Genomic DNA, 27,696 nt, shown 5'->3' with positions numbered 1-27,696 from the left:
ATATTGTCTAAAAGTTTTTGGAGTGCTGGTATAGTATTCATGAAGTTCCTAAGGTGCTCTTTATCATGAAAATATCTTATTTCTCCATCAAATTTGAAAGATACTTTTGTAGGGTACATCAATCTGGGTTGGAGGCTGTTTTCCTTTAGGGCTTGAAATACATCACTCCAAGCTCTTCTTGCCTTGAGGGTTTGTGTTGAGAAGTCTGCTGTGATTCTGATGGGCTTTCCTTTGTATGTGATTTGTTTCTTTTCTCTCACTGCTTGTAGAACTTTGTCCTTCTGTTGGGTTTCTGGAATCTTAACAATTATATGGCTATGTGTAGATTTTTTTTTTTGATCAAGGCTAGCTGGAGTCCTATATGCCTCACTTATCTGTATGTCAAGTTCTTTTCCCCTGCTTGGGAAGTTTACTACCATTACTTCTGTGAACAGTTTTTTTTTAATGTCTTCTGCACTCTCTCCTGTTTTTCATTGACTCCAATCAGTCTTATATTATTCTTCTTTGCATCATCTAGCAGCTGCTGGATTGATTTCTTGTGATCCCTTACAATTTGAAAGCAATTTTTCTTTTCCTGGTCACTAATTTCAATCTTATCTTCTATATCTGAAATTCTGTCCTCACATTGACTCATTCTGCTGTGTAGACTTTCAATGGAGTTTTTAATCTCCTGGAAATCTGTTTGCATCTGTTTTATGGATTCCATTTGTTTCCTATGTTGGGATTCCATCATGTTCCTGAGCTCCTCTCTAGATTTATTAATCATGTCTTGCACTATGGGCACAATCTCTGCTCTTATCTGAGAAATTATTTCTGATTTTGTTTTTTCCAGATCCTCTTTTATTGCCAGTCCAGGGAGTTCAGGTGGTTGAGTATCAGAGTGTTCCATCTCCTTTTCCTTTGGGGTTGCTGTAGGTGATCTGGGAGTCTGGTTTTGAGAGTTGTTTACGTGTCTTCTCATGTCGATGGGGTGTGGGGGGTGCTGTTGGCACCCATGTGGCTCACCTCCTCTGTGCTGGGAGTAGAGGAATGGAGGCCCAGAAACCCCTTCCTCTGTGTTGGGAGTGGTGGTATGGTAGCCAGGAAGCCCCTATCTCTGCGCTGGAAGTGGTGGTACGGCAGCCCACAAGCCTCTTCCTCTGTCTAGTTTCTCATTCTTTATGGCTGAGTAGTACTCCATTTTATAAAAAACCCACATCTTCTTTATCCAGTTTCCAGTTGATGGGCACTTGGGCTGTTTCCAAGCTTTAGCTATTACAAACTGTGTTGCTAGACACATGGGTGCACATATATAGCTGTGGTATGATTCTTTTAATTCTTTTGGGATAATACCCAGCAGTGGAATAGCGAGGTCAAATGGGACCTCTAGCTGTAGTTCTTTGAGGTATCTTCATACTTATTTCCACAGTGGTTGCACCAGTCTACACTCCCACCAACAATGGAGAAGGGTTCCTTTCTCCCCACACCCCCATCAGCATTTGTTATTGGTTGATTTCTTGATTCCAGCCATTCTTTCTGGGGTGAGGTGGACTCTCTATTGTTTTCATCTGTATCTCTTGAATGACCAGTGATGTTGAACATTTTTACATATATTTATTTGCCATTTCTACTTCTTTGTCTGAGAAATGTCTGTTCATTTCAGATGCCCATTTTTGAATTGAGTCTTTAAATTTGGGGGGGTGTCTGATTTTTTAAAAATTCTTTATATATTCTACATAGTAGACCTTTGTCTGAGGTACAGCTGCTAAAAATTTTTTCCCACATTATAGGTTGTCTTTTAGCTCTGTTGGTGGTTTCCCTTGCAGTGCAGAAGCTTTTTAATAAGATGAGATCCCAGTTGTTGATTCTTTTTGCTAGTTCCCATGCTACTGAGGTTTTGTTCATAAAGTCTTTTCCTATTCCAATGTCTTCAAGAGTTCTCCCTAACTTATCTTCCAGCAAGTTTAATGTTTCTCTTTTAATATTTAGATCTTTAATCCACTTCAATCTTAGTTTAGTGCACCATTATAGATATGGGTCTAGTTTTAATCTTTGGCTGTTTGAAATCCAGTTTTTCCAACACCACTTATTAAATAGGCTATCTTTCCTCCAATGAGGGTGGTTGGCTCCTTTGTCAAAGATGAGGTGGCTGAGTATGTCTGGGGTTGTTTCTGCATCTTCTAATCTATTCCACTGATCTTCAGGTCTGTTTCTTTGCCAGTACCATGCTGTTTTAATCAAAATAGCTCTGCAGAATAGTTTCAAGTTGGGGATTGTGATACCCCCAGCCATGTCTCTGTTGCCTAGAATTGCTTTTGCTATTCTAGGTCTCTTCTGGTTCCAAATGAATTTTTTGGATTGTTTTCTCTAGTTCTATGAAGTATATTGTTGGAATTTCAATCAGCATTGCATTAAATCTATATAATAGTTTCAGAAGTATGGCCATTTTCACTATATTGGTTCTTCCTACCCAGGAACAAGGGATGTCTTTCCATTTTCTTATATCCTCTTCAATCTCTTTTTTCAGAGTGCTGTAGTTTTCAGTGTAGAGGTCTTTTGCTTCCTTTGTTAGATTGATTCCTAGATATTTCATTTTTGGGATGCTATTGTAAAAGGAATTGTTTCCCTAATTTCTCTCTCAGTGGGTCTGTTATTTGTGTATAAGAAGGCTATTGTTTTTTGAGTGTTGACCTTGTATCCAGCTACTCTACTGAATCTGTCAATTAAGTCTAGAAGTCTTTTGGTGGAGTTTTTTGGGTCTTCTGTGTAAAGTATCATATCATCACCAAATAATGACAGTTTAACCTCTTCCTTTCCTATCTTTTCCTTTTATTTCTTTCTCTTTTCTAATTGCTGTGGCTAATGTTTCCAGAACTATATTGAACAGGAGTGGTGATAGTGGGCGTCTTTGTCTTTTTCCTGATTTTAGCATGAAAGTTTTCAGTTTTTGACCATTTAGTATGATGTTGGCTGTTGGTTTTTCATAGACAGCCTTAATCAGGTTGAGATAAAGACCTTCTATTCCAATTTTCTGTAGGGTTTTTATCATGAATGGGTGTTGGATTTTGTTGAATGCTCTTTCTGCATCTATTGAGATGATCATATGGTTTTTGTCCTTGGTTCTGTTAATATAGTGTATTACATTTATCGATTTACATATGTTGAACCATCCTTGCATCCCTGGGATAAATCTGACTTGGTCAGGGTGTACGATCTTCTTGATGACCCTCTGTATTCTGTTTGCCAGTATCTTGTTGAGGATTTTTGCATCTATGTTCATTAGGGAGATTGGCCTGAAGTTCTCTTTTTGGGTTGGGTCTTTCCCTGGTTTTGGAATCAAAGTAACACTTGCTTCCAGGAATGAATTTGGAAGTATTGCTTCCCTTTCAATTTCCTTGATGAGTTTAAAGAGTAATGGCATGGCCTGGGGATTTAGCTCAGTGGTTCTGCTGCCTGCCTTGCAAGTGGAAGGACCTGAGTTCGATCCCTGGTACAAAAAAAAAAAAAAAAATAGTAATGGCGATAGTTCTTCTTTAAATGTCTTGTAGAATTCAGCAGTGAAGCCAGCAGGACCTGGGCTTTTCTTTGGTGGTAAATTTTTTAAACATTTTCAATTTCCCTCATTGTAGTTGGGGTATTTAGAATTTGTATATCTTCTTCATTTAACTTTGGCAATTCGTATGTATCTAGGAATCTGTCCATTTCTTCTGTGTTTTCCATTTTATTAGAGTACATGTTCTTGAAGAAGGTATTGATGATCCTCTGGATTTCTTCTGGGTCTGTTGTGACTTCAAACTTTTTCATTATTAATTGCATGGATTTGAGCGTTTTCTTTCCTTTTTTTGATAAGGTTGGCTAAAGGTTTATCGACTTTATTTATTCTTTCGAAAAACCAACTCTTTGATTCATTGATTTTTTTTTGTATCATTCTCTCTTTTTTTTTGACACCAGTAAATCTGTATTTATAATACAGGGGAATAAAGACAAAGATATGTAGAGCATAACTGCCTCACTGGGTATGAAGGATCTTCACAGAGGGACAATCAGGTTAAAACCAGTAGCCCTAATACTGAATGGGTGGAAAAGTGTGGGTGAGGATGTTCAGAGCCTGTCCTCTATGTGTCAAGGGTAGCTCAGAACACCAGAGGGAGATAAATGGTTTCGTGCACTGCAATGCTAAGAAACGGCAAAGGTGAGCTGCAGAGGACTGGCATGGATCCAATCACATGATGGTACACAAGGAAATTTGTCTTTTAGAAGGGGGACTTGGGCAATAACACAAAAGACTGAGAGATAGAAGATGGGACTAAAGTTTGTATTATTCTCTTAGTCTCCATTGCATTGATTTCTGCTCTGATCTTTATAATTTTCTCTCTTGTATGAGCTTTGGGTTTGTTATGCTCTTCTTTTTCTAGGGGCTTGAGGTTCTGGATTAGGTTATTTAACTGAGTTCTCTCTGTTTTCCTAATATGGGCATTCACTGCTATGAATATCCCTCATAGAACTGCTTTCATCGTGTCCCATAGATTCCTGTATGTAGTACTGGCATTATCATTTACTTGTAGAAACTGTCTAATTTCTTCTTTAATTTCCTCTGTGACCCATTGGTTGTTCAGGAGGATATTATTCAATTTCCACATGTTTGTGGGAGTTTTGCAGTTTCTTATGTTATTGATCTCCAATTTTATTGCACTATGGTCTGATAATATACAGGGGGTAACTTCAATTCTTTTACATTTATTTAGATTTGCCCTATGAGCTAGCATGTGGTCTATTTTGGAGAATGAAATGTGTGCAGCCGAAAAGAATGTGTATTCTGATTTTGTGGGGGTGGAACACTCTGTAAACATCTATTAAGTCCATTTGTTCAATAGCTTGGTTCAGTTTTAGAATTTTGTTGTTAATTTTTTGTCTAGATGATCTGTCTATTTGTGATAGTGGAGTATTGAGGTCGCCCACTACAATTGTATTAGTGCTCATTTGGTTTTTCATTAATATTTGTTTTGTATAGTTGGGGGCATTCGTATTTGGTGCATATATATTTATGATTGTCATCTCTTTCTCTTGGATTGCTCCCTTCACAAGGATGTAGTGACCATCTTTGTCTCTCTTAATTAGTTTTGGTTTGAAATCTACTTTGTCTGCAAATAAGATTGCTACCCCTGCTTTTTTCTGGGTTCCTGTTGGGGGGAGAACTGTTTTCCATCCCTTTATTTTCAGTCTATGAATTTCTTTTTGAATTAGGTGTGTTTCTTGTATGCAGCATATTGCTGGATTTTGCTTCGTAATCCATTCTGTCAGTCTATTTCTTTTCATTGGTGAATTGAGGCCATTAACATTGATGGTTATAATTGATATTGACTCATCTTTGTCATGATGTTTTACTGTTGTTGAATTTTTTATTTCTTATTTTTCCCCCTTTCCCTTTAGTTTCTTACCTTGTCTGGTGGCTTCCTTTTGTTGGGCCTTATGGAGTTGTGACCTTCATTGTCTTTTTCTAGGATATTGTTTAGAATTGTTTAGAATGCTGGTTTGGTGTTCATGAAGTTTCTCAGGTGTTCTTTGTTGTGAAAGTATCTAATTTCCCCATCAATTTTGAAAGATAATTTTGCAGGATACAACAGTCTAGGTTGTAAGTTATTTTCTTTTAGGGCTTGAAATACTTCAGGCTCTCCTTGACTTGAGAGTTTGTGTTGAGAAGTCTGCTGTGATTCTGATGGGCTTTCCTTTGTAGGTGATTTGTTTCTTTTCTTTAACTGCCTGTAGGATTTTGTTCTTCTATTGGGATTCTGGAATCTTGACTATTATATGTCCAAGTGTAGATTTTTTTTGATCATGGCTAGTCGGAGTTCTATATGCCTCACTTATCTGTATGTCCAATTCTCTATCTCTGTCTGGGAAGTTTTCTACTATTCTGTGAAAAGTTTTTTTATGTCAGTTGTACTTTTTCCTGTTTTTTCATGGACTCCTATCAGTCTTATGTTATTGTTCTTTGCATCATCTAGCAGCTGCTGGATTGATTTCTCATGGTCCCTTACTATTTTTAAGAAATCTCTGTTTTCATGGTCCTTAACCACAATCCTGTCTTCTATATTTGATATTCTATCTTCACATTCCCTTAATCTGCTGTACATACTTTCAGTGGAGTTTTTAATCTCCTGGATATCTGTTTGAATCTGATTCATGGATTCCATTTCTTTCTTATGCTGGGCAATCATGGTTTCCATTTCTTTCTTATGCTGGGCATTCATGGCTTCCAGCATGTTTCTGAGCTCATCTATTTTTTTTTTTTATCTGTTTCTGTTCTAGATCCTCTAATCATGTCTTTCACTCTGCTCACCATCTCTGTAGTTATCTGGGAGATTATTTCTGCTTTGAATTTTTCTAAAGCCTCATTCATCTGTTTTGTTACTTCCTGTGCTATCAGTTCAGGGTGTCCAAGTGGTTGATTATCAGACTTTTCTACCTTGTTTACCCCAGAATTTGCCTTTTGTGGGGTGGAAGCCTGAGTTTGTGCCTTGCTTAAAAGTGTTCTCATTTTTGTTTTGGGTATTGTCCTTGGTTTAATTCCTGGGTTGATACTTCAAAGTTGCCTACTGTAAGTATCTTTGTTGCTTGTAGTTAGAACACTTATGGAATGATTGCTTCTCAGAGGTGCCTTCCAGATTTAGCTGGTCTTTAGGTTTTGAGTCTCTAATGGCTCAAATGAGGCTGTCTCATTTTCATTATACCAGGAAGGACAACTGATTAGATCAATAACAACACTTTAGCCCAAGTGATACAATTAGCAACACCATAGCATCAAGTACATCTTAGAAAATGACCATTTGTGGTAGTTATTAATCTGTCACCTTTAACTGTGTGAATTAAATCGAGGACTAACCCAACATATATACATATATATATACATATATATATATATTGTTTGTTTGTTTTGTTTTGTTTTTGCTTTTTTTTGTTTCTTGTTTTGGTACCGGTGATTGAACTCGGGACCTTGTGCTGGTGAGGCAGGTGGCAAAACCACTGAGCTAACCCTGCCCCCAACATATGTTTATAGTGAATAAACTCTTCAATATAGCAACTTTACCCTTCAGGATGGGGAGTTAGAAGGAGGTGGGAAGGGAGGGATAGGTAGGTAGAAGGGTTGGGGTAGGTTAGCAGTGAGGCCAGAGGACACCGGCAAGAGAAGGTAAAAGAGAAGAAAAGAAGAATAAAGAAGAAATATGAATTAGGGCCAGAACAGGAATGCAAAGGGAGATGAAGAACAATGTGGGATAGCGAGAGAGAGAGAGAGAGAGAGAGAGAGAGAGAGAGAGAGAGAGAGAGAGAGAGAGAGAGAGAGGAGAAAAAAAGAAAAAAGAGAAAAATAAAAATTTGAAAAGAGTAGAAAAAGAAAAAAAATTCAAAATATGAGCAAAATATACTACTAATAATTTTGAAAATAACAAATAAAAGATAAAAATGCAGGGCCTCCTTCAGGGTATGTCTCTGCTGTCACAATAGGCAATGTGGGCAGCAGTGTGCAGATATAAGTCAATGAGTCTCAGCAAGCCAGTTGCAGAAGGGTATATGATTTCTAAATCAGTCCACTGATTACTTTGGTGATGCCCCAATCCCAGTAGCCTAGATATAATATAAGGGACAGGAAGAGGCTTGTCTTTTTCTTGTTGCTTTCCCTGTGTTCTGAATGCAAAGAACTGTTTCTCCTCTGTGACACCCCTCTGCCGTGTGCCACTCTGTCTTGGAGCCAGCCAAAATGGACTGAAACCTCTCCAAACTGTGAGCTACATAAACCTCTCCCCCTTTAACTGTGGGTATTGGGAATTTTGTCTCAGCAAAGAGAGAAAAAGTGACTAAGCCAGTTTTCATGGTGTTTTAAATGATATTCCTTCATGCCTTACCTAAGGTAACAGTTACATGTAGAAGCTTGGTCAGGGTCAGTTTCAGTGGGATGGGGTGGCTGTTTTTGAGACCAAGATCTTTCTGGAGGTGTCTTGGTGGCTAAAAATTTGGATGGCTTGTATGATGACTTTTAGTTCTTGTGCCACAGTGACAGTTTGATTCTGATGCTGTGAAACCTTCCCTATGTCCCTTCCTTTATGTTGGTCTGTAAAGAAAACATTCAAAAGTGGTTGTGTCATTTGGTGCTCAGAATTGGTACCAACTGGGGAGCCTAGGGAGCAGAGTCCACACAGGAACAAGGTGGGTTTGAAAAATTCATCTGTGTCTGCTGCGAAACGAGGGATAACAAGAGAGTAAACTCACAGGACAGCCTGAATCTAAATTCGACCACTGAGTTAGAACATATGAAGCGGTGTCTAGGGTTCATTTTGCAAATGATTTTCCAGTGACTCAATTGTGCAACCAGGAACGAGGTCCATTGATTCGGATAAGGCGTGTGCTGTTCAGTGGAGTCTTCCTCAGTTTGTGGTCGGCTTTAGCAGGTGGTCCCCACCTGCAACCTTGAGAAAGAACCGGAGCTGGGTCAGGGGAAGGAAAGCCCAAGCAGAAACAGTAGAAAGGAAGTTCCTGGGGTCTCCAGTGGCTGTTGTTTTGTAAGGAGCTCCACGGTATCGATGGATTTCTTCAGTAAGTGAAATCATTAACTTGTTTAAAGAATAAAGATTGGGGAATCCAGAAATGATGATTCCAGTGAGCAACAGAAGAATAGAGTTGTCATGTACTGACATGGTGAAGGTTATGGGAACCAGATCCACTTTGAACATATTCTGTTAGAAATGTGTACCATATATCATGGTGCAGGCAGTTGGATATTTGAAGTGTGATGGAAATATATGGTGAGTATTTAAATAAAAATATTTACCACATTTAAAGATGCTTTACGATTAATCCTCCACAAAATATTCTCTCTTTAAACACGCTCATCACATTGCTCTTGCCACTTTCTGAAAATTCTGTAAGTCCTCTTTCATGTCTTTACGAGGTGTGATCAAAAATACGGTGTATAGTGCTGCTGAGCACCATCCAACAGAAAGGCAGTCTTGTAAAAACATTATGGAGTGTTCTCATCCATCTTTTTTTTTTTCTCATTAATTTTATTGGTACATTTTAGGTATAAAATACAGTTACACTCATCATTGGGATCTTGTACCATTACATAAGTCTCTTGGTTCTTATTTTTTTTCCCCTTCCCTTGCCCTCCCTTCACTCCCTCCACCCTTCCCTATTTGCAAAGACCTTGTTTCCATTTTTTTCCTCTTCTCATATTTTTTCCTTTCCCTTTTTTCCCTTCCCCTACCCCTCCCAATTCCCCTGCTCTTTTAGACCTTTTCTTCCTGTTACACAATATCAGTTATACATTTTTAAAATTACAATATTAAAATCTAGGAGACATTACCACAGATTTTCACAGAATTTAAAAGGATATAGAAAGCATATTACAAAAATATTTTTTGAAATAAATTTGACAACCTCTAAGAAGTAACTTGGAAGACAAATTAATGAAACTAACTCTGGAGGAAATATAAAATGTGAATAGCACCTATTAAAGAAAGTATATTCCTAGCTTGAAAACCTACCTATATGACAACAGCAGGCTCATAAACATTTTAACTGATAAATTATATCAAACATTTAAAGCTGAAAAAAGAAGGAACACTTCTCCCCTCATTTTAGGAACTCAACATTGTGCTAATCCTAAAACTGAATAAAGATAATAGAAGAAAAAAGTATGAACATAGATAGAAATTTGTTTAACAAAACAAACCATTGGAAGTTAGATCTGGCAGGATGTAGAAAGTGGTTTTGTTATAGGGATGGCAGTGTTGGTTCAGCATTGGAAGATCCACCCTCAAAAGCCATCATTTTAACAGAGGAAAGGAAAAAGCCATGTGATCCTGTCACTAGTTGGAGAAAAAGTATTGGACTAAATTCTACAGCTGTTCATGGTAAAAGCTATCAGGAGACTAGAAGTAGAACAGAAACTTTTCAACAGATTAAAGACATGTACTCCATACTTCCAGCGAGAATGCCTTATATGAATGGAGACGATACAATGCTTTCTCCTTAAAGTGGGGAACAGGTATGCTTACTCTTTATCTGTCCATTAAACTTTGAAACCTAGTCCCCACCAAAATAGTCTGGCAATAAAATGACACAACTAGGATAGGATTGGCATGGCAGAAGCAAAATCTTTATATGTAGATGAAATGATCATCTACAGAGAAAATACTAAGAAATCTCTAGGAGCCCCTAGAACTTGTACTTGAATTTAGCAGGATTAGAAAACACAAGGTATATATAAAAATTCAGGTCTGTGTATATTTGCTATAAGTGAAGAATTGGATATTGAAATTTAAAAGTTATGTAGGAGTACAAAGGACCTAGAAAAGTTAAAAACAAAAACAAAAACAAAAACAGTGTTGGAAGACATTTAGTACCTAATTTTAAGACTTCTTCTAAAGCTACAGTAATCAAGGCAGTGTCGGTGTAAGGAAAGACTTATAGATCATTTGAATAAAACAGAGAATCAAAAAATAGAACCACACATATATGGTCCACTGAGTTTTGAAAGGTTATTTAACATTAGCATTTTATAGAATATAAACTCAATTCAAGAGCCAAGGAAGAGATAGTGTTTTCAGCAAATGGCACTAGAACACCTGGTATCAGTATATAAAAAATTAACCTCAACCCTTTTTTGCCATACATGAAAATAACTTGAAGGGATCTATGAACCTAAATAAGAAAGCCTAAAAGTATAAAACTTTAAGAAGAAATTATAAGGGAAAATATTTATGAATTCAGGGTAGGCAAGAACAACCTAGGATACAAAAAACATGATGTATAAAAGAAAAAAATTGATAAATGAGATTCCATCAAAATTTAGAACTTTAAATGACATCATTAAAATGAAAAGTAGTCCTTAAACAGACCATATTTACAATGCATATAACCTATGACTAGAATATATAAAGAATTCTTAGAGCTCATTAATAGACAACCCAATTAAAATGTAGACATAAGAAGATGATAAATAGCCAGTATAGCACAAGGAATGGTGTGCAACTCTAGAATCAGAAAAATACTAATCAGTACAATAATAAGATTGAATTATACACTCATTAGGGAGAGGAAGTTACAAGTTTTAAAAGCCTTGTCATGACTTTTTCTTTTTGTTGGATTCTCCCCCTTTGTGTTTAATTTGTCATGCCCAATGGATTCATTCTGCTGGGTTTCCTGGGGTTGTGATCCTCATTGTCTTTTTGTAGGGTATTGTCTAAAATTTTTTGGAGTGCCGGTTTGGTATTTGTGAAGTTCCTGAGATGCTCTTTATCATGAAAGTATCTTATTTCTCCATCAATTTTGAAAGATAGTTTTGCAGGGTACATCAATCTGGGTTGGAGGCTGTTTTCCTTTAGGGCTTGAAATACATCACTCCAAGCTCTTGTTGCCTTGAGGATTTGCACTGAGAAGTCTGCTGTGATTCTGATGGGCTTTCCTTTGTATGTGATTTGTTTCTTTTCTCTCACTGCTTGTAGAATTTTGTTCTTCTGTTGGATTTCTGGAATCCTAACTATTATATGCCTATGCGTAAATTTTTTTTGATTAAGGCTAGCTGGAGTCCTATATACCTCACTTATCTGTATGTCAAGTTCTTTTCCCCCTCTTGGGAAGTTTTCTGCCATCACTTCTGTGAACAGTTTTTTTTATGTCATATGCACTCTCTCCTCTTTCTTCATTGACTCTAGTCAGTTTTATGTTATTCTTCTTTGCATCGTCTAGCAGCTGCTGGATTGATTTCTCATGTTCCCTTACAATTTTAAAGCAATTTTTCTTTTTCTCCTCACTAATTGCAATCTTATCTTCTATATGTGAAATTCTATCCTCACATTGGTTCATTCTGCTGTGCAGACTTTTGATGGAGTTTTTAATCTCTTGGAAATCTGTTTGTATCTGTTTTATGGATTTCATTTGTTTCATATGTTGGGATTCCATCATGTTCCTCAGATCCTCTATTTTTTTATCTCTGTCCTCTCTAGATTTATTAATCATGTCTTGCACCATGAGCAAAATCTTTGCTGTTATCTGAGTAATTATTTCTGATTTCATTTTTCCCAGATCCTCTTTTGTTGCCAGTTCAGAGTCCAGGTGGTTGAGTATCAGAGTGTTCCATCTCCTTTCCCTTTGGGGTTGCTGTAGGTGATCTGGAAGTCTGTTTTTGAGGCTTGTTTATGTGTCTTCTCATTTCCACGGTGTGTGTGGGGGTGCTTCTGGCGCCCACGCGGCTCATCCTCTCTGCCCTAGGAGCTTGAGATGGCAGCAGGGGAGCTTCCTTCTGGGTTCTGGGACCAGCTCAGCTTCTCTGCCCTAGGAGTATGGGATGGTGGTGGGGGAGCTTCCTTCCAGGTGCTGGGACCGGCTGAGCTTCTCTGCCCTATGAGCCTGGGATGGAGGCGGGGATCTTCCTTCCTCATCCATCTTATTTACCAGATATGGTGCTATATGATTTCTGGGTCTTTTCCAGAATCAAGATAACTATGACAAATAAATGTTTTGAATTGATTCTGGACATTGAAGCAGCCACAGCAAAGTAAATGACACTCATGAAAGAGAACTTCTGGAACTACTTCCAAAAGTGGCAAGGGCTATGGGATAAGTGTTTTTGAAGCAAGGGGGTAGTATTTTAAGAGAGATTAATGGCAACATGTCTTTTACTGGACTACATTGTTAAAAACTTAAGCATTCACTATAGTAGTTTTCTATCATATCTCATATGTCTGAAGTCAGAGATGGAAATATAAATTCGGGAACCATGAAAATGGAGATTGTATTTAAAGCTATGGACTGGGTAAAAATCACCTAGTGAATGAAATATTGGCTTTCCAGAATCACATGAAAAAGGAGCTTGCAGGATGTAAGGGTTTCTCTGAGGTGTACCTAGGAGGCTGCTTCCTGAGTCATAAAGCACATTGATTTTTTTCCCCCTAAATGCTGCCAAATTGCTCTACAGAATGTATTTACCAGCTTAAATTCCCACCCACAGCACATGAGGATTCCTTTTTCCCCAGGTCATTGCCAGGATTTGGGATTATCTTTCTGACTTCTCACCACACCAAAGGGTAGAGTAATGTGTGCTGGAGTGTCATATGGAGCTGACAGAACACCTTTCTTCCCAACTTCTTGTTCAGTAATTTCATGCCGGTGGCATGGCATCAGTGTCAGCAAAAGTCTTTACACCAGAGAAACTGGCAAATACTACAACTGAGGACATCCTCTACCTCCAGAGAGCAGGTATTACATTCATTCCAGTGTGCCAGTGGCTATGGCAGTATCATACTGTTTGCATTTCCATCGTCTGAGGTTGAGCAGCTCTCCTGTGCTTGCTTACCATTCTGGCTTTCTCTTCTATACATTACCCACTCTTACGCTTTTGTCACTTTTATAGTAGGTTTTCTACAAAAAATTCCTTATATATTTCAGATACGAATTCCTAGTTGCTTTTGTACACACCTTCTCCCAATTTGTCAGCTCTTTTCCCTATGGTATTTTTCTCCATCAATTTTGAAAGACAGTTTTGCAGGGTACATCAATCTGTGTTGGAGGCTGTTTTCTTTTAGGACTTGGAATATGTCAGTCAAACCTCTTCTTGCCTTGATTGTTTGTGTTGAGAAGTCTGCTGTGATTCTGATGGGCTTTCCTTTGTATGTGATTTGTTTCTTTTCTCTAACTGCTTGTAGAACTTTGCTCTTCTGTTGGGTTTCAGGAATCCTAACTATTATATGCCTATGTGTAGATGTTTTTTGATCACTGCTAGTTGGAGTCCTATATGCCTCACTTATCTGTATGTCAAATTCTTTTCCCCTGCTTGGGAAGTTTTCTGCCATTATTTCTGTGAAGAGATTTTTTCTGTCATCTGCACTCTCTCCTGTTTCTTCATTGACTCTAATCAGTCTTATGTTATTCTTCTTTGCATCATCTAGCAGCTGCTGGATTGATTTCTCATGTTCCCTTATAATTTTGAAGCATTTTTTCTTTTCCTGGTCACTAATTGCAATCTTATCTTCTATATCTGAAATTCTGTCCTCACATTGGCTCATTCTGCTGTGTAGACTTTCAATGGAGTTTTTCATGTCCTGGAAATCTATTTGCATCTGTTTTATGGATTCCATTTGTTTCCTATGTTGGGATTCCATCATGTTCCTCAGCTCCTCTCTAGATTTATTAATCATGTCTTGCACTAGGGGCACAATTTCTCCTGTTATCTTAGAAATTATTTCTGATTTCATTTTTTCCAGATCCCCTTTTGTTGCCAGTTGAGTGGGTCCAGGTGGTTGAGTATCAGAGTGTTCCATCTCATTTCCCTTTGGGGTTGCTGTAGGTGATCTGGAAGTCTGGTTTTTAGACTTATTTATGTGTTTTTTCATTTTGACTGGGCGGGGGGGCTGTTGGTGCCTGCACGGATTACCTCCTCTGAGCTGGGAGAGGTGGGACAGGGGCTGGGAGCAGCAGTAGGGATGGTGACCCAAAAGCCCTTTCCTGTGGGCTGGGAGCAGCGGGAGGGATGGTGGCCGGGAAGCCCCTTCCTCTGGTCCAGGAGCAGTGGGATGGTGGCTCAGAAGCCCCTACGTCTGGGCCGGGAGCGGTGGGAGGGATGGTGGCCCGGAAGCCCCTTCCTCTGGGCCAGGAGCAGTGGGACAGAAGGTGGCCCAAGAGCCCCTTCCTCTGGGCCAGGAGCAGCAGACCACAGGACTCAGTACCATGGTCTGGTGGTCCGGTGTCCTCTGCGTCTTTGTAGTGTGGAACCAGGTGGCTGTACAGAGGAGTGGGGGGGGGGGGTCCAGTGGATTGTTACCGGGGCACGGGCTGTTTCGGCGTGTTCCTTGCAACTCGGGACCTCAGTAGGACGTCCGCAGACCTGCCTGTCTGTCTGCAGCGGGCTGATTCGGCATGTTCCACTCCACTCGTGACCTCGGTAGGGTGTCCCGCCCTATGGTATTTTTAATTAAAGAGGAGCCTTATTGTGGTACAGTGAAATACTTCAATCTTTTGCTTCATGGTTTATGCTTCTATAGTAATTCCCCCCCCCCCCCCTTTTTTTGCGTGTGTGTGTAGCTGGGGATTGAACCCAGGGCTTCGCACATAGTCAGAAAGAGCTCTACCACTGAGCTACAACCCTAGTCCTGTGGTCATGCTTTGTGATGGAAATTCTCACCCCACATTTGTAGAAAGAGTCTTCCAGTGTTTTTTCTATCTTTCATGTATCGGTAGTTAATGTATCTGGAGTTCCTCTTTGTATATAGCCATGTGGGGTACATGACAACTTTTCACTAAGCCAGTTTCCTCAACACCGTCTTCTAAATAATTTATATCTAATTGGTTTGTGGTTATATGCCTCATTTTTTAGTCTACTTCTGAGTCCTGCATTCTGTCTCATTGTTTCTAGAGCAGTACCATATCATTTGTATTACTATGTAGTAATGACACAGTATCTGCCAGGGCAAGGCCCCCTCTGTTTGCTCTTGGTTTTCAAAATTGACTTAATTTAAAATTTCAAAATTTCAAATTATGTTTTTCCTTATATATTTCATAAGTTAATTGAATTCTTTAAAATTTTAGTTTCTGCACATTTCAGTTATACCAAAACATTGAACTCAGGGATTACACTAATATTTTTGCAATGTAAAATCATACTATCCATGGTGTGTCCAATGCTTCACTTTTTCTGTCTTCTTTTATGCTCTTAAATAAAGTTTTAGAATTTTCTCCATAAAGTTCTTGCAAGGTGTTAGGTTAATTTCTGGATATTGTGCTTGTTTTTTTTTTTTTTTTTGGTGGTGGTGGTACTTGAGATTGAACCCAAAGCCTTCACACTGAGCTATATGCCCAGTCCTTTTTAAATTTTTTATTTTGTGTTCCTAAGTTACCCAGGCTGGGCTCCAACATGAAGTCTTCCTGCCTCAGCTTCCCAGAGCACTATGATTATAGGTATTATCACCATGCTCGATTCTGGACATTGTACTTTAAAGTTTTATTGCAATTATGAATGGTCTATTATTGTCTAGTTCCTCCTTGCTTGCAGCTGATGTAAATTATTGATTTTTATAAATTGATCTTGCACTTGGCAACCATGCTTAACTAACTTATGACTTCTAAATAGTTTGTTGATTTTCTTGGTTTATTTTAATGTTGATGATCATATCATTTGCAAACATAACAGGCAGGAAGATTTCAGGGGTGCTTCCCAGTATGCTTACAGTCCGCATTTAATGGTGTTCACTAGCTGAGGCCCCCATCTGGTGCCCCGATTTTGACAAATGAGTGTCTCTCATGGTCCTAAGGCATTGGTCTTCTGTACCTTCACACTGTGGAAATGAGTCCCTTATTTCCCCCTTTGAATAATAAATTGTCCAGTTCCCAGCCCATGGAAGAGCAATGAGTCTCTCAACACACTGTTGAGTGGGGTTGTGAGCGTGTCATAGAAGGGGCAGCCATTTTTTGGGTTCAAAAGAACATTGCATATGATGATGTAGAACAGTGGATCAATGTAGGCTTTCAAATCAGACTTGGGTTTGCTTCTTATGTCTGCCCTGGGTACATGGAGCAAGTGGTACAGCTTCCTGGAGTCTTGTTTCAACATTTGTAAAGAGAAGACAAGGTAAGCCTATAGGTAAAGTGCCAAAGAGTAGACAAAGGAAAAGTGGCTTTTCTTCGCACTGCAACACTGACCACCGATACTGGTTCCTTCCTGGCACTGAGGTTTGTTTCTGTCTTGTTCAAGAACTTTGCAGTCTTCAGATGTAATTGAATCTTAGCAACTGCAGCTGGATCATATTCCATGTGCCTTCCCACTCCAATAGTTCAAGCTCTAAGTCTGGCTACAGATGATGGTCCAGTCTCACTCTTGTTAACAGGGCAAGGCCCAGATCCAAGATATGTGTGACGCAGGGGATGTTCCAGGGAGGTAACTGGTGAGTGTTTGCATACCTGCTAGGGAGGAACTTCAGGTTTTGGAATAAAGACAAGTGGGACACCAGGCAAGTGGGGCACTCTTTCCCCGTGACTTGGTGTCCTGGCACTTTGCCTATATATTGTATGGTGTTTGAGTGTAGCAGAATAAGCCAGTGGCCTGGCTGGTTCTAACAGAGAACTTTATTATAGCTAAGAACAACTCAGCTAGCCACACCTTGTCACCTACCAATGGTGGTATCTCAAAGGGATAATTTAAGTCAGCAATAAAAGTGAACTGTGTACCTACAGACACTTCAATAGCGCCTTCCGTTAGCAACAGATCTTTATGAGTTTCTGTGGTTCAATGACAGACCGTATTGAGTGTTTAAGCCCACCAGTGGCAGACTGCCTGCCTTTCTTCTAACCAGTTAAAGAGGGGGATGGGTGAGACAAGAAAAGGGTGTGATAAGAGAAGGGAAAGGGAGGTGGAAGTATCTGTGTCACATTAGCATCCCTGAGAGGGTGTGAAGACGCACAGCCTGTAGGGACAGAGAAACTGGCAGCTGACCAGGGACGTGGGATGGTGGTGGTATTTAATGTTGCATAAGCAATGTGGGTTTTAGTTGGCAGTGTGCTCCACCCCATTCAACAATGTGATGTGACTGCTACAAACAACTATTTTGAGCTATGTTAACAGAAGCATAGGACGTAGAAAGTGGTGGCATTCTCTCCTCTCTGCATTTGACAGGCCACCCTTTCGTTCCTGAGCATCACATTTAAGAGAGCTCAAGACAAGCAAGGATGAACCCTAAAGAGTCCTTCAACACGCTGGTGAGTGGGGGCTGTGAGCGTGTCATAGAAGGGGCAGCCCAAAGGACACAGAATACTTGTCCTGGATATCTGGGGTTAGACTTGATCTGAGCTCTTAGAGTGCAAACAGAACCCAAAGAGGAGATCAGTGAGGCTGGACTCCAGCTCCCAAAGAAGAAGGAAATTCCCCAAAAGGCTGGTCCAAGATGAAACAGCTGGGAGTTCCTCATTAGGTAGTATTCAACCATGGACACTTGGTAGGAAGATGTCATAGGCAGGGTTCCAGCAATTGCAAAATTTTTTTCCCCCTGGAATCAATGGTTCCAATGGGAAAAGGTGTTCGGTGTGCGGTGCACACTCCCTCCGCTCTTGCAGAGACACGGAGAGACCTTTGTTCATTCAGCATCTGTTACTGCCAGACCTTTGAAGATGGCACAGTAGTGTGTGGAGGAGAGGAAGAGAGGGAGAGGGAGGGAGGGAGAGGGGAAGAAGGAGACAGAGAGGGAGGGGGAGGAGGGATACTAAGTCCTGACAACTCACTGCTACTAACCTGTCAGGGTCTCCTCAGGGCTCTTCATTAAGGGGACTCCTTAAGTGCCAACTCTTTTCTTTCCACTGCTTGACTGAGAACCAGGATGTCCGTGTGCATAAGTCTGTTAGGCGTCACAGTTTTACCACTGTTTGGTTCTGGGGCGGTGGGGGTGTGGAGGCGGATGAGGCAGGAGGAGAGTAGGGGACATACTGCGGGACAACCCCTTTCCCCCCGCCACCTTGCCTTGTGTAGTGGCTCCCCGTGAGTACAGCAACCGAGTAGGCTTTTTACAGCAAGGGCAGCACATGGGCGACTGATGGATCTACCCGGGCCTCGAACAGCTACACTGAAGCTAAACTCGCAGTCCCTTCCCGAGCGCAGGTGGGAGCCCTGCAAGCCCGAGCTGGAAGTGAGCTCGGGAGCCAGACGGGGCCAGCTAAGGGCCTTCAAGAGGAGGGCAGCGCGGGCCCCGGGCCGCCGCCGCACGACCGCGGGGCTCCTCTGACGGCCGGCGGCGCAGCAGCTGCAGCGCCTGTCGAGGGGCGCGGGGGGGGGGAGGAGGGCGTGGCGCGTGCGCGGGGCCGGGGCCTGCGCGCTGGCCGGGCGGCTGCACTGCGCGCGCGCCGACCCGCGTGGACCCGGGGAGGTCGGCGGCGGCGCGGGAGACGTAACCGCGGCGGGAGGGAGCGCGCTCGGCCTTTCCTCCGCGCCCGCGCCCCGGCGTCCCACTCGGCGCTCGGAGAGGACCCGGACCAGGCAGGTGGGGCCGGGCGGCGGGCCAGGCCGGGCGGCCGCGAGGGGTTCCAGGCGCCCCCCGTGGGCCGCGAGTCCGAGGCCTCCCGGGGCGGCCGGGTGCGGTTGTCGCCCCGACGCCTTGGCCCGTACTCTGGGGTAGGTGGGAGCCGCTATCCGTGCGGCCGCGCACCCCCTGCACCCCACAGCCCGCGGACCCGGGCGCCGCTCCGGGCACCGGGCCTCCTCGCGTTTCGCACTTGTCTCTTCTTGCTTGAGTCGTGGAGAAACCATTTATTTGCCTGTGGGTATTCAAAGCTGAACCTTGACTCGCCTCCCTGACCCTTGCGGCCCGAGATCCCTTCAGTCTGACTCCTTTGCGTTGGGAAGAGAAGTTGCAAGAACACTTGGTTTGGGACCTGTCCGATCGCTGTGGATTAGATTGATGGGTTTGTAGCGTTCTGTTGAGTAAATGTGAGGTTGTTCACTTCGTCCGGAGACTCCATAGGCCACTTGGATCTCAACTCTGTTACAGTGTTTTCATATGTAAGCATCGGAGAGTGATACTCGGATGGCTTAATAACGTGGTGGGTGTTCCAGGCTAGACGGTGGCTACATTGTAGCATGTCATAGTATAAAACAGTGCCTTTGAGATGTTTCAGTAAAGAAACCCTTCCTTCAGGAACATCCAACACATTAACTGTACTTCACTTTCACTTTGACGTTTGTCGCTTAGCCTCCTCCTGCAGAGTGTGAAGTTGTTTAGCAGAAGAGCAGGTGGTGCAGGACGTGTAGCAACTATGGATGGAAAGCAGAGACCTGAAAGTGGCAGAAATCTAGCTTTCTTCATTTTTAAGATTTAAGATGATCCTGGTTCCATTTTATCTTGCTAACAATAAACGTGATGCCTTTTTAGTGTGTGTGTCTTTGAGGGGGGGATGCTTTCATTTCATATGGACTATCTGGGTTGTAAGATTGAATCTCAGAAGCAATGAATGCATTTATTTCTGTTTTGTAGATGATTTAGCACTATTTGTAGGATTTATTTCCAACATTTCAAGTTCATTAGACACAGTCCCTCTAGCAAGGCCTATTAAAAAGTGATATTATGTAGTGTCTTATTGCTTGCAACAACTCAAATTTTGAAAATTATACTAGTAATCTTAATTTATAGGGTCAGTTCACTCTGTCTCCCTGTTTAAACCTACATGCATCTGGTTACGTTTAGGGTTACTGTTCCTTTGTTAATTATGTATAATTATGCAGTTGTGGCCTTGTTTAGTGCATTAGCCTTTTCATTTGTTTGTCTCAGACATCTGTGTATTGTTTTCATGTCTAGAGAGTGAGCTGCACTTTTTCCTTCTGTGCCTTTCCGTAGAACTGTTGTTTTTTTTTTTTGGTACCGGGGATGGAACTCAGGTCCTTGCGCTTGCCGGGCAGGCGGTGGAACCACTAAGCTAAATCCCGGCCCTCAGTAGAACTCTCTTAAGTGGAAGGAAGTGTTCTTTCTGTACCACAGAAGTATGGTAGCCCTAGCCAACCTACAACTTGTGCTTTTGAGCACTTGATCTAAAACTAGAGCAATGGAGAACTGTGTTTTAAATTTAATTTAAATAGCCACATATGGCTAGTGGCTATGTGGTTGGACACCACAGCTTTTCGTCATTAGTGCCCCAGGAATCTCTTGTTTTGTGTCTGTGCTCTCACAGTGCCCAGCTGTCCTTGGTCACAGCACTCATTGCTGTTGTATGCTAGTGGCAGCTTTGCAGTGCTAGGCTGTAATCTACATGAGGGCCAGGGCCTGTTTTCTTTACCCAGTATTCCCAGGACTTAGTAAGAAACAAATATTACTTGAATGCATACCTGAATTTGAGAACAGGTATCTTACCTTTGATGTTCTCTCTAGGGCCTAGGGCTATGTGTCTAATGCTGTCAATGCCTGTTTAATGATTGAACTGTATTTTGTAGGTAGCAAATAAAAAGATCTTTAGAGTTATGCTTTTTACGTGTTTACTTGGCTTAGTTTTGTTTTTGAATCTCCTGAAATACTCATATACTTTCAAAACTTCTTTAATGAGTGAGCAGATGTTTTGTAGGTAGCAAATAAAAGAGTTGTTGTAGTTGTGCTTTTTACGTGCTTATTTCATTAGTCTTGTTTTGAAATCTTGTGAAAATAAAGATTCATGCCAAATTACTATGGGAAATTGAACGAAAGTGCCTCACGATTCCAACCCATGTGGGCACATGGGTGTAGCTTGGGTCTCGAGGATGCTTTCTTGAGCCATATCCCAGGTAAATCTGAAGGAATCTCCTGGGTTTGGTGAGGCTCTTGGGGCCCTTCTACCCCTGAACCACACTGACAAAGTTGGTGGACACTTCTTACCACTTCTGTGTTGTGGCAGAACCAGGGATCCTTGAAAATCATGAGATTTTAGAGCCTTGTTGCCACCTGCTTTTGCTCAGAGGTAACTTGGGTTGAGGGAGTAGGACAGAATTCCTATATAATTAAAAGTGTGGGGAATTTGCTTCTAGTTTTTTTAACTATTACTGTAGCTATACTCAGTTAATTAGGTCTGACTTTTTATCCTAGGCTTACATGGTTTGGTCAGTTTTCACCGGTTAACTATAGGAGGATTTGGAATGAAAAAATTCATCCTAGATCAGTATACCTCTATATCCGACAGAGATTCCAGATGTTACAGGTCTTCAGATCCAGGAGTTCCTTTAGGGAAGCACTGCGAGACTATATGAAAGTTTGTAAGTGTGTAGTTTTCTTTGTGGATGAAAGGTAGAATGTTTGTTTGTTTTATGAAGGAAAAGAAATGGAACTAAGGAAAAATGCCATGAAGATGTAAAATACAAAGAATGTTCACTACATTGGTCTGATAATATTGTAATTTCTCTGGCTTGAAGTATGTGAAATAATGAAATTGATTACATCTCATTGGGTGGATTATTTTTCCTCTTTGGACCTAGGATTTGAATATTTGTTAAACATGAGCGGGACATAGTTTTGCTGCTGTGGTAACTGGTAGTTGTGGAAGATGCATTTCTTATCTTTAAGGATCTCAGCAATCTATAAGGAAATTTAAGATGATCTGGGAATCACATTTTAAACATATTTTTGAACGAGACATCCCATCCTTTGAAAGGGAAGTAATTTGGTGGCATTTCTTAACTGATTTAGAAAGATAACCACTTTTCCTGAAGAATTAAAGAGTATTAAAAATACTTCTGAGGGGCTGGGGATTTAGCTCAGTGGTTTCATTGCCTGCTGCCCAAGTGCAAGGACCTGAGTTCGATCCCCAGTACCAAAAAAAACCCCCAAAAACCTTCTGAGTTTCAAAGTGTGAATATAGTTAATCTCCTGAAACACAACTTTAAGCACGCCACTCCCTTTTAAAACATCAGTAGCTCCCCAGTGCTCATGGAATTGGGTGGTTCAGTCTTCAGTCACGTATTTAAGAACTCCTCAGGATGGCCCCCCCAATCTACTTCAATCTTATCTCTTACTGCTTTTCCAGCCGTATTCCAGGTTTCCAGGTTTCCAACTGGTGTCCCTCTCACATGCTTGCCTTTTTAACTTCTCCCCTGAGTTTCCCTACTGATCTTTTGAAACTTACTGGTGGCCACACCTTTTTCAGTGTATCACTTCTGATTTTTGGAAGCTCCTCTAGCACATTTTCTGGTACTCATGTGATTGAATACATTCCTTATATTCATAATCATATTTTCAGTGATTTTCTTAGTACATTATAAACTAGCTAACATACATGGGCCATCTGTTACTCATTTTTGTAATCTCTGAAATGAGGGTAGTGTTTTGTACATAGTGATTCCTTAATAGGTACTTACTAAACTTTCTGTTCCTTTCTTTTTAAAAAGCCTCTTACCCTGTGTAGAATATTGCCCAGATTTACTCCTAAGAAAGTAAAGGCCAGCAAGTAAGAATCCTGAATTAGAGAGAGGCTCTGTTTGCGAAGGTCACCACTCCTGACCTTGTCGCCATTCTTTGACCTTGTCATTTTCTTATTTATGTGGCAAGGTGAATGTTACAATGATTCAGAATATTGGGGGCAAGTAATTTTAGTAGCCAAGAAAATTAGAAAAGCTGTAAAATAATAACAAGTGGAATAGGTTATTTAATATATACCTGTCCATGTAAATGCATGCTCCTTGAGGAAAAAGAAAGTAGCTTATTCTGACCAGTTCTTGCTAAAAACTGTATGTTTTACAAAAACATGAATCAAATTGGGAAGAAACCAGTTAACTCAGAGAAGTGACAGTTTCCTTGGAGGATGGGTGGATGGTAAAGGTGATTATTAGTATAGGATTGGTTAACCAAGTATAATTGAGCACACATTGAGTAATAGCTAGCATGATCTGCTACTAGATTAAGCTATCATTAACTAGTTTTCTCTATTCTTACTATTGAAAATAATTAAAATAATTTAATTTTGTTTTATAATGTGATTTTCTGCTTATATTTAAAAATAGACATAAGGATTCATAATATTTCAGACTTAAAAGATCTGATTCTAAAGAACTATGAAGTTTTTAGTTTCATAAGTTTAGTTTAACTTAGAATTTTCTCTGCTTTTTATGTTATTTCTGAGATGTAGACTAGGGGATAGTACAAATTAAAAAAAAATTTAAGCACTGAGTTTTTTTGGGCTAAAGAGGTAGTATGAGTGATAGAGTTTAAAAGGTATGGCCTTCCATCCTCTACTAAGATAGAATAAACAGACCCTGTTACATCGTTACTGGAGGAATCTCGGTAAGTTCTTGTACTTGCAGAAGTGGATGATTAATTTTCAGTAAAATTTTATGGGCCATCAGAAAATAATGGAAACAGTCTAAAGTAGATTATTTTCATGTGATGAGTACATGGCACAGCTGCTGGATGAGAAATGATAGGACCTGTGTCAACTTTCTGAGAAGTTAGACCAGGCTACAGGGCCAATATGCCCTCCTTTGTTACCTAAGAGGTGGCACCTGTTCAGATTAGCTCAGCATTTTATACATTTGCACCTGTTACACTGCATTACTCCTGCGTTTTGTCTAGAGAGACTAATTATATTGTTGATTATATAAGAAACAATGAGAGGCAGCACATGTTTCTTAGACAAGTTTGTCCAGAGGAATTTTTTTCTCTGTCATGAGAGATTCTTGAAGGTTGCAGTATGTTAGACATTAGAAGACCTGTAGGATTTTTTAATTGAAGTAATCATTGTAAGTTGCACATATAGAGAGTAGAAATGCTTTTTCCCATTTTCATTATAGGCGGCTTTCTAGAAGATGACCATAGAGGACCTTCCAGATTTTCCATTAGAAGGGAATCCTTTGCTTGGAAGATACCCATTTTTATTTCCAGGTTCTGAAACACCAGTTATCTTTTCCATTTCTGCAGCACCAATGCCTTCAGACTGTGGTATGTTAAGTGCCTGTTTTCTCTGAATGGATGACTTGACTTGTGTCTTATGCCCTCTTTACACTGATGTTTTTTTATGAAACCATTTGCTATGGGTTTTATAAAGTTGTTAAAGTTTTCCTTTTTCAGAAATACAATTGCTTATTGCATTTTCTGCCTCTTAAGCTAAATGGTTTGTATCTGCTGTCAGCATTTTTATTATGTAAAAGTGTTAATTTTAAGCACCATGATGGATTTAGAGGATTTTATTTTTAGAATGTACTGATACTTAGATATTTGGCATTCTTCTGCTATTGATGTATTTATTTGGTTAAATATGCTGACTTGCTAAAAAGCCATGAATTTAGGCCTAGGTGGTAAGAGACCTTTGCCTGGAATGTGGCATGAGATCAGTTCCTATTTAAATTGGTCCATATAATTCTCCTTTGTAAAATGTAAATTTGGAAACATTCTAGTTTTTGAATATTTTGACTTATTTCCCTAGGAACATATTTTGTCAGATAATTGATAATGTGTAAAAGAGGTAAACTTGATTTCGAATTAAGAGTTTTTCAGGTAAAGGGCTGGGGATTTTGCTCAGTGGCACCGTGCCTTCCTTGCAAGTGTGAGGTCCTAAGTTTGATCCCCGGTACCCCCAAAAAAGTTTTTCAGGTAAAATGTTGGGTTGTCATTTCAAATCATCTTCAGAGATAGGGATAATATAATTTTAAAATATTAATAGATATAAAGTTATTGGGTTGGGTATTTGTCTTTTTATTCATACTCATTCTGGTACGTACTCATCTCCACATGTTCTACTTTTTTGTATTCAGATTTTTATAGTTTACCTGTAGCAGTCATCAAAGTATTACCTACATACTAAATACCAAAGTATCTTAATCCTAGGAGTTATTTGCAACTTTTACAGAAGTTGACTGGGTTTATTTTCAGATATCATAAAGTCAGCTATGTGTGGGGGGCTTGAACTAAACCACACTGTACATTGCTTATAGCACTTATTTTGTCTTGAATTAGAATTCTTATTTCCTTTCCTAGACTATAGGTTTTTAGAATGAGCAGCAGTCATGTTTTATTTTTGCTTATCTCATAAAGACTAATAGTCATTTGTTGAGGTTAGTTGCTCAATGTTTCTTGGATAAATATATTGAATGAAAGGTGGTAATGGATACTGATCCCTTTGTATGGCTGAAATTAAGCATGGTGTAGCACCTTGGAGTGACACAGTCTTTGAATCTGTGTGGGCGTGTAGTTCAGATTTCCCCACACAGCTCCTAGTATAGAAACTCCATTTGCAGAATCTCTGACAGATGGCCATTTAGCCACTTGTATCTTCAATAATGAGAAACTAATAAAATAGTCAATTTCATTGTTAAAAAGCTTCAGTTATAATAAAGTCATTATTTATTTATTTATTTATTTATTTATTCATTTATTTTGGTACCAGGGATCCAACTCGGGACCTTATGCTTGTGAGGCAGGTGGCGGCACTACTGAGCTAAATCCCTGGCCCTAAAGTTATTTTTGAATATAACTCAAAATATGTCTTCATGATCCACCTGGAGACCATAATGCTAAGTGAAATAAATCAGACACATGAGCTTAAATGTTGCATGGTTTGTTTTATATGAGAAACACAAAGTATAAATAAATTAAAGAGCAAAATAAACAATAGATAATAGGAAACAGGGAGATAGAGCTTTTGGAAAAGGGAAGTAGACCAAGGGGTGGGGGAAGTAGGGAAGAGGATGGGGATGAATAAAGAATTAGGATGTATTATGTACATGTACCAACTCTCCAAGGTGAATAATGGTTATGAACTCCAAACATGCAATAATAAAAAAAGTCAAAAAATGTCTTGCTGAAGTTTTAGCCAATTTGATATGTGGAAAAACCATTTCTTTTTTTTTTCCATTAAGTTTATTGGTACATTTTAGGTATACAATACAGTTGCATTCATCATTAGGATCTTGTACCTTTACATGATGTATCTTGGTTTTTATTTTTATCCCCTTCCCCTGCCCTCTCTTCACCCCCTCCACCCTTCCCTATTTGCAAAGACTTTGTTTCCATTTTTTTTTCCTTTTCTCATGTTTTTTCTTTTCCCTTCTTTCCTTTCCCCTACCCCTCCCACTTCCCCTACTCCTTTAGACCTTTTCTTCCTATTACACAATATCAATTATACATTTTAAAAATTGCAATATCAAGATCTAGAAGACATTACCACAGATTTTACAGAATTTAAAAGGATATAGAAAGCATATTACAAAAAACTTTTTTGAAATAAATTTGCCACCTCCTATGAAGTACCTTGGAAGACAAATTAATGAAACTGACTCTGGAAGAAATATAAAATTTGAATAGCACCTATTAAAGAAAGTATATTCGTAGCTTGAAAACCTACCTATATGACAACAGGCTCATACACATTTTAACTGATGAACTGTATCAAACATTTAAAGCAGAAAAAAGGAACACTTCTCCCCTCATTTTAGGAAATCAACATTGTGCTAATCCTAAAACTGGATAAAGATAATAGAAGAAAAAAGTATGAACATAGATAAAAATTTGTTTAACAAAAACTATTAGAAGTCAGATCTGGGAGTATGTAGAAAGTGGTTTTATTATAAGGATCGCAGTGTTGGTTCAGCATTGGAAGATCCACCCCCAAAAGTCATCATTTTAATAGAAGAAATATGATCCTGTCAGTAGTTACAGAAAAAGTATTGGACTAAATTCTACAGCTGTTCATGGTAAAAGCTATCAGGAGTCTAGAAGTAGAACAGAACCTTCTCAACAGATAAAAGACATATACTCCATACTTTCAGCAAAAATGCCTTATATGAATGGAAATGATACAATGCTTTCTCCCTGAGGAGGAGAACAAGGGCAGATATGCCTACTCTTCATCTGTCCATCAAACTTTGAAACATAGGCCCAAACCAAAATAGTCTGGTAATAAAAAGAAACAAATAGCATAGGATTGGCAAGGTAGAAGTAAAATCTTTATATGTAGATGAAGTGATCATCTACAGAGAAAATACTAAGAAATCTCTAGGAACCCCTAGAACTTGTATTTGAATTTAGCAGGATTAGAAAACACAAGATATATATAAAAATTCAGGTCTATGTATACTTGCTGTAAATGAGGAATTGGATATTGAAATTTAAAAGTTATGTAGGAGTAAAAGGACCTAGAAAAGTAAAAAGAAAAAAAAAACAGAGTTGGAAGACATTTATTACCTAATTTTAAGACTTCCTCTAAAGCTACAGTAATGAAGGAAATGTTGGCATAAGGAAAAAC

General features: G+C 39.7%; 1 protein-coding gene across 26 annotated transcripts in view; it reads left to right on the top strand.

The window, feature by feature from the left end:
• The window catches only part of Clip4 (CAP-Gly domain containing linker protein family member 4), a 131,169-nt gene that overhangs the window by 37,311 nt on the left and 66,162 nt on the right, over window positions 1–27,696 (top strand). For 3 of the 26 annotated variants that reach the window (XM_087216185.1, XM_004839240.3, XM_087216175.1), the window contains exons 1-2: window positions 18,843–18,988; window positions 24,248–24,395. In XM_087216185.1, coding sequence (XP_087072311.1) covers window positions 24,263–24,395 — 133 coding nt within the window. In that variant the 5' untranslated portion in view covers window positions 18,843–18,988; window positions 24,248–24,262. The other 23 variants (XM_004839242.3, XM_087216177.1, XM_087216181.1 and 20 more) reach the window with 22 other exon arrangements.

This window comes from Heterocephalus glaber, unplaced genomic scaffold (assembly GCF_053883595.1).
Source record: "Heterocephalus glaber isolate CG9 unplaced genomic scaffold, H.glaber_assembly_v1.0 deba00001457, whole genome shotgun sequence".
Lineage (NCBI taxonomy): Eukaryota > Metazoa > Chordata > Mammalia > Rodentia > Bathyergidae > Heterocephalus > Heterocephalus glaber.
Note: the sequence above shows the minus strand (reverse complement) of the source record. Positions and strands in the feature narration are given on the sequence as shown.